The sequence below is a fragment of the Olea europaea genome, unplaced genomic scaffold (genome assembly GCF_002742605.1).
Source record: "Olea europaea var. sylvestris unplaced genomic scaffold, O_europaea_v1 scaffold2795, whole genome shotgun sequence".
NCBI classification, from domain to species: Eukaryota; Viridiplantae; Streptophyta; class Magnoliopsida; order Lamiales; family Oleaceae; genus Olea; species Olea europaea.
Window position 1 is genome coordinate 4941 of NW_019246430.1, and position 7808 is coordinate 12748.

Sequence of the window (7808 nt, forward strand, 5' to 3'; positions counted from 1 at the left end):
ATCGAACCAAATTGTTTCAAAATGACAAAAATCGAACCGAATTGTTTGATTTTTTAATTAAAATATTAATTTTATAAATTTTACAATTTTACAATTTTCACTTTAAAAAAAATTCCAATTTAGCGCACCGATCTAATCGTAGAAAATACATTAGGTTTACCATTATTGGTCTACGGTTTAACGAGCTCACAATGTCTTTAGAGAATCTCCAAAAAACTCCATTTATGAACATTTTAACATAATAGAGAGCATCTTTAAAGAGGTTTTTTTTTTTAATTCCAACAAACTTCTTATTTTGATTCTTTATTTTTTTTTTCTAATGAACATTTAATAATTTCTCAACATATTTTATTTAAATATAATTTTTTATATATGAATGATCAATCAATTCAAATGTAATTTGAAAAAATTAAATTGTAGAATATTGAAATTTATAATGTATTAAATGTAATTATTGTACATTAAGAATAGAGAGTGAGTTTGGCTCTCTAAATTTGGAATGTGAAACACACTTTCTACTTTAAAAAGTTAAAATAAAGAGTCTCTTGGAGTTTATTTTTAAGCATTGACTCTAAAATAGAGAGTATGTTATATTTAAAGAGTCTCTTAGAGATGCTTTTACCCGATATCTAAATTAAACTAAAATTATTTCAAATCATATGAAATAAAAGAAAAAAACATATTTTAGACAACTAAATCATAATTCAACAAAACTACGACATCAAATCACGTCCAAAGTTTCAGAAGTTCAAACATAAACTCTCATTTTCCAATTATTTGGCACTTGTATGCCACTAATGAACAATCGTCGATTGCCTTTTTGCCTATTAGCCTGCTAATTTTTACTTGAATATCCTCTTTTTCTCTTCTATATCGATAAGTCTCATATTCTTATTCAAACCATTTTTTCATTGTTCTTTCTTTTATTTATTGTTTTTGAACTTATTATACACTAGTGAATTGTAGTTTGGATAGAAAAATGATTGTTCACGTACTTAGATGATTAAAGAACTTGTTTGTGGTTTGGAAAGCACAAAGGATAGTGCATTGATTGTGTAAAAATGTTAAAGTTCCCTCACTAGTATTACTACCTGTTACTTTCATAAAATAGTTAGAAAATGAAATTCATAAATTCCCAATAAGCGTAAACTCTATCAATCTTTGAATATCTAAACGTATCATGTTCAATCCATATTTAACTTCTCATTAGCAAGATGAATGGAGTTTTAACCAAATTATAAGAACAGAATGTAACTCTACCTTTACCAACCGTTATGTGACAATATGAACGTCAAATAAGAAAAAGATAAATAAAAATGAAGAAAGATGTATTTGTTTTATTAACATTTAGCAACCAACTTTGAAAATGATTTATTCATAATATAAATGTAATTTAACATTATTAGTTGTCGTTTAAACTTACATGTTAACTTGTTTTAAATATATTACTATAGTATCGATAGGTAAACCGCGGATTAAAATCGAAACAAACTGTAAATTATGGTTTGATTTGGTTGGTTTGAAAAAAATTTAAATTGCATGAAATTGTTTAAGCTGAAAATATAGTATAAATTGTTCAAATCGAACCGCGTTCACCCCAAGAAGATGCATTGTTAATTGATAATTTTTGCAACTTCTTGTTCTCATATATGTTGAACTTTGTCTTGGCACATAATTTTCATAAATGACTCATAAGTGATGGCATGAATTAATTGATTCAAAAGTTTGAATTATTAGAAATAGAACATGTTTAGTTGTATTTAATTGTTAATTTTTTTAGTTTTTGAAATATTTAACTTATTAATACTAATAATTTTAGACATGATATTTAACTCTTGTTTATTTTTGGGGTACGTATTTAACCGGCAAGTGAAGATGCCAGATTGTTACCAGTAGAAAAAATTAGGGGACAAGTGGTGAAGGCAGCCTAATTTGGCCAAACATTGAACTGCCGCTGCACAGATCTTTTGTCAACCGGGTGACACGTTAATTAGATAATTTAATAACTTAATAAAATAGTACATAATTTAATATTATTCCGACCTAGTGATTCGAGGTTTCGGGTGAAGTGGTTAAGCATGAACAAATATATGCAGACCTGTCACCTCTCTATAGGAAAATACTTTAATAATTGGAAATTAGAAATGAAGTGCGTGTATTTGGATAGATTATTTGGAGATCAATAGTGCTGATTGTTTGTGCTAGAGATAATTTAAATAATGGTCACTGAACTTTGGTAAAGATTTTCACCTACTTATCGATTTTTGAAAGTTACTCATTGCTCACTGAGTGCGTGTCTGGGAGCGATTTTGGTTGAGTTTTTAGCAAGAAAATGACCGTTGGTGTGTTAGGGAGGTAGAAACTTTTTTGACTAAATGCGGAAGATTACCAATTTGACCCCCACTTAAAATTCATTCTAATGTACATAATGGCATTCCGGTAATTATGCACATGTGCAATCAGTGCTGTTTGCAAATGAGGGTCCCACAACGGTAACATTTTGTATTATAATTTGGACCAAAATCGCCTCCAGACAGGCACTGAACTTTACTATATATGTTACTACTTGTTCATCGATTTTTAAAAAATTATTCATTACTTACTCAATTTTAAACAAAGTTATTTGATGCTCATTGAACACTGCTATAGGTGACACTAATGGAAATTATATGGATAATCGATTGGCAGCTTTGTTCAAATTTAGATAAATAATAAGTAACTTTTTAAATTTCAATGAACAAGTAGTAACTGATAATAAACTCAGTGGCCATTTATTAAATTTACTCTTTGTGCTGAAATATTAGCTTGATAGCCGTCAACTTCTAGCAAGATTTGACTTAGATTCCAGCATCTTTACTTGTTCCGGGTGGGCAAAATTTGTTGTCTTCCAATGTTCGACTCGAGAAATAACAGCTTAGAAGAGTAATGCAAGAATAATGATCAAGACATTTTTTCGATCAATCTTAATTCTTGTAGTTTAATAAATAGGTTTTACTAAAGAGGTTAGCTCAAGTATTAGCTAATATTCTTGATTATGTGTCTGTAGCTACGTTCTCTACAATTATATAACTTGCAGTAGATCTTCTTGTATGCGCAGTGTACAGGCAGTTCTTGTTCTCTGTCCTGTTGGGACATATTATGTGATTTACCTCCCTTACAAAGCTCTAAGAGTGGGGCGGTGATGACCCTCAAGTAGGGGTTCAACCTTTATTTAACTTGTAGTAGACTATTTTTCAAACATATGTGGCTCGAGCCAACAAGTTCTCATTACGTACCATGAAATCTTTAAACAATCTCTTAAATCATATTATGGACTATTGGCTTCTCCAAAATTGCTCATTTTCCCTCTATCGATAATGCTACTTTGCCAAGCTCCTCTTGCCAGACTTTTTACAGGATACTCACATGATACGAAACTCACCTCATTAAAAAATTATCCCATAAAATACCGACCCCTTGCTTGTGAGCGAGCGAGCTTGTAAAAGTTTTGGCAAGAAGAGCTGGCAGAGCAACACGGTCCGTCCCTCTATTCCTCCCCCAGCCCCCAATTATTGGGAACATTGTACCAAACAAATTGCTACGCCAACAAGGGGTAAACCTTCTAACTCAAAATAGTTTTTAAATGGTAACAAAAGTAATATATCCTGTAATTAAGTATCAAATTAGTAATTTAATTTTTGGTTATCGCTCTTTTTCATTCACACCCCTCTTAATATGTTGCACTACAGGTCTTCAATCACGAATTTCAAATTATACTATGAAAATTGCATGAACTATTTGAAAATTAATAAGTCAAACTTCAATGTTTAAGCAGTAACTCAATTTTCAGATGGTTTTTAGCTAAATGAAATGTCATGCGATCACTAGTGCTCCATCAGCATTGCCTTTCCTACAAGTCTTCTATTCTTTCATCGAAGACATAGATGCCACAGTTCCATTGCCTCATCTGTCCACTCTTTTGAAGGGATGCAACATTACAATATCGCATCGAGGAGCGACCTTATGCATGATCACACCAAATGCGCATCTTTAGTCGAAGGTGGTTGGAGTCCCAACTCCTAATTCCTTAAGCAAGTTGTGTTGTGTTGGGTTGACTCATATAATTATATTTAAAGACAAGGGACTTAGTTCACAATATTGTACTGCTGCAATTAGGTTCCATGAAAGATCAGTCGCCAATTAGTTTACTATAGTGATATGGAGGTCGAGCTGCGGTGATTGAATCACATGGATGTGGAGCTATGGTGATCGAGTAACGCTGAAAAGGGTCTTCCGCTAATATCAAAGATTGTAAAGTTACCAAGATGAAATATGCGACTAATGCCAAGAAAATTGAAATTATAGTTCGAAGAAGTAATATTGTAAAACCAGGTTTGAAGAACTTTGAATTTGGTTCTATCTACTATAATTGGATAGGAGACGGTGGCAACTACCGATGGATGTGCGAAGTGAATCTTAAGACTTGTTCTAACTGAAAATTTTGAGTCAAAGAGAATGTTGGGGTTGCCTCAGATGATTATATTAGAGAAGAGTGATTTAGTGTACAACCAATCAAAAATAAAAATAAAAATTAGGAAAGTATAATAAAGGTTTGGGCTGGGATTATTTGATGCCCAATGTTCATAGTTTCAATTATAAATTTTTACAATTGGCATCCATCAATTTTTTTATTTTTTATTTTATTATTATTATTTTTTTATGACGGGGGAATCTGCAGTCGTTACCCTTTGGGTGCGCACTGGGTAATCCCTAGGGCTGACGTAATAGCCTCCAAACCACGCCAGTTAGGTAAATCGTAATAGGCAAGCCAGGTACGACAAACTCGATCAAGAAAGTATTGGTATAGGAAATCAAACTTGTGATCAAAGGTATCCACGCTCACCTACTCTACCAACTTGGCCACCCCATGAGGGACACATCCATCAATTGTAGACACACGGACAGGGAGATTAATGTAGTCTCTATTTGTCTATCATTATTTTAAAACTATCTTTTTTATTCAAACAGAATTTCTTACAAAAAAATATATATATATTTTGTACGTAAACGTAAAACTTTTTCTTATTTTTTAATCATACATTTTTCAAATATTCACTATTTCAAAGCTCACTTTCTATTAAACAACAGTAGACAAATAGGGAATAGTAAAAAAGAATTCCATGAGAGATAAGCCCGCACTAAGAGAGGAAAGTCGAGAAAACAAAAGGCTATGTGCAAATGCGTGCATCTGTGCGTCTGCTTGGGCTGGACAATTAGTCTATGGATAACCCTGCTTGTCCAAGGCCACATGGGCCCTAGACAGACAGAGGCGCCCCTTATAGGTGAGGGGCCTTAGTCTATTAGTTTTGTCTAAAAATATGATGACATATGACAAAGAGTTCCTACAGATTGTCAGGATGTAGGGAAAAAATTGTGAAAAGAGAAAGTAGAAGAAGAAATAGTATGGGCAGGTGAGTGATGTATGTTGAAGTCTTCTAGTTTTGGGTTCGGAGAAGTTATGAGAGTGAGGAAAACATCATGTGTCGTATGTTGGAGCGTTTTCTTTCCGTGGACTCGTTTCTCATTTATCTTTCCACTTCGCGTTGGGTGGTTTTTTCCAAAAAGTTGGTAGTAATCTTCACACCTTGAAGCGTGTGTGAAATGGTTGTTTTGATGTTTCTTCAAAGGTAGCTTGTAGTCATATCAACATTGATCTGCCTAGAACAAGGCGTGGAAGTGTTGGATAAAAGTTGGTTGCAGATAACTTTTTAGAACATAATTAAAATGCAGAAAGTAAGAAGACTTATTGGTCGATAGAGACTCGTGCCAACATAATGTCATAAAATGAAATTGCCTATCATAAAAAACTGCTTTGGCCTCTTTAAACTCTCGCTCCAACATACAACAATCAAATCGTTTGTATAGCAATCACAAAAGACTTATAGAAATCTTAATATTATTTCAGAAAAATACCTCAAAAAATAAAATAATACTAAAATCGCATTTTTTTTTATAGAAATTACAGATATTAAAATGTAATTTCAATGTTTTAAGTATAATTTTTTCAAGGAACAAAAGATGTATATACATAGCTGAAAATTTATAACTTACACCACTAATATGTTAAAATTTTATAAAATTAAAACGATTTTTATAATGACTAGCTAGCTAGTTTGATAAAAATAAAAAATAAAAAAAAATGCGAAGATGATTAAAATAAAATAAAAAATTTATTTTTGTCAAAGAAGTCCAAGGCCCCAAGACTTAATCATAGACTTTTTAACATTCGTGTAAAATGTGAGCCGAACTGTTGACCTCTCACATATTCACTAGGCTCTCTATACCCTTTTTTTTCGTATGATATATTTGTTGTATCGTTAACAAGGAGGTCACAAGCATCTGTCGTATTATATAATATCATTTAACTTGACATATGAGTCGTTGAATAGAACCACGAATCAAGCATCTAATGGACCTCATCCACAACCCTTTGGCTCGTGATACTCTGCCATTATGTCATTTAAAAATAATTTTTAATCGTATTATCAAAACTGAGCTCCTATATTCTCTTTCTCTTGTGTTTCTCCCGTACTTGATAATATATGTGATTTGGCTGGAGCATGGAAGTACATACGATCGTTCCGCCCCTTCTGGAGCAACAATGTCCCTGAAAGTGTTTATCTAAATGTAAGGATTTATGCTTGAATAGAAAGAAGTTGAGATGTATTGACGCTCGAGGCCCACCGAATTAAGATGTCAACAAGAGCTTTTATGGAAACATGACACTTTCTTTGCCTCCTCTGATCTACTGATCTAAATGAAATTGTATTTTTTATTCTTAAGATGTAAAATGAATTTGTTTATGCGATAAGAGGTTGAGGGCAAGGGCATTGATTGATTTGCATGACAAGCCTAAATTTTGCAATTCGGTATCGACGTATAATTGCTGTGTCATAACTGCTGCCATGTTTTGCCCCTTCATTTGTTCATTGAACAAGTTATTTGACTGAATTATTAAAATGTTCCTAAATTGTACTTTTTCACGTCTTAATATAACTTTACACTCCGTCCAAGTTTTAGAAAAGAATAATCTTAATGATTTAAATCATGTCGGGATCATATTATGATGTACTTTACATTAATTAAGTAATTATGATGGTTGATGATACGAGAAGTTGTGGAGTTGACCGGACTCATATTTTTTCTTCGAGACATTTTAAAATTTAATTTCATAAGTTATTATGTTACACAAAAGATTAAGAACCTACTTGTACAAAGTTTGTTTATAAAGTTAGTTTACAAACTAAGTGCTAGCAAAATCTAGGCCATTGATTTCTATTGATTCCAAAAATTGTTTTTAACACGATTTGTCTACATATTGTCAACACATAATTTGTAAATCAAATTTGTCAACTTTGTTTGTACAAATAGCATGATTCAAAGATTAAATATATAGAGAATTCTTGGTACAATTCCAAAGTGTAGGAAACATGCTACCTTCGGAAGAGAAATTATGACTCATATAGTAAAGAAATTAAACAAGAGATATGAGCAGGGGTGAAACCAGACACTTTGGATTAGGGGGTCACAATCAAACTTTTAAACGGTGGGTAAACCGTTAATAGTAATGACAATTCGTAGTCAACAGATTGGAGAAGAGAAGAGAGAGAGAGAGAGAGAGGCACAAAGTTGAGTTTGGAGCTACCGATTGCGTAATATATTTATAGTATAGGGTTAAATTTTCACATTCTAAACAAAAATAATAATAATAATAATAATAATAATAATAATAATAATAATAATAATAATAATAATAATAATAATAATAA

At 32.0% G+C, this 7808-nt stretch overlaps 1 protein-coding gene across 1 annotated transcript in view; it reads right to left on the reverse strand.

Moving 5' to 3' along the window:
• Positions 1-4720: 4720 nt before the first annotated feature.
• The window catches only part of LOC111383956 (putative B3 domain-containing protein At3g24850), a 7227-nt gene continuing 4139 nt past the window's right edge, over positions 4721-7808 (reverse strand). The window contains exons 2-3 of the mRNA XM_023008153.1: positions 6532-6646; positions 4721-4882 (exon numbers count right to left, since the gene is read on the reverse strand). Coding sequence (XP_022863921.1) covers positions 4721-4882; positions 6532-6646 — 277 coding nt within the window. The remainder of the gene's footprint in view (positions 4883-6531; positions 6647-7808) is intronic.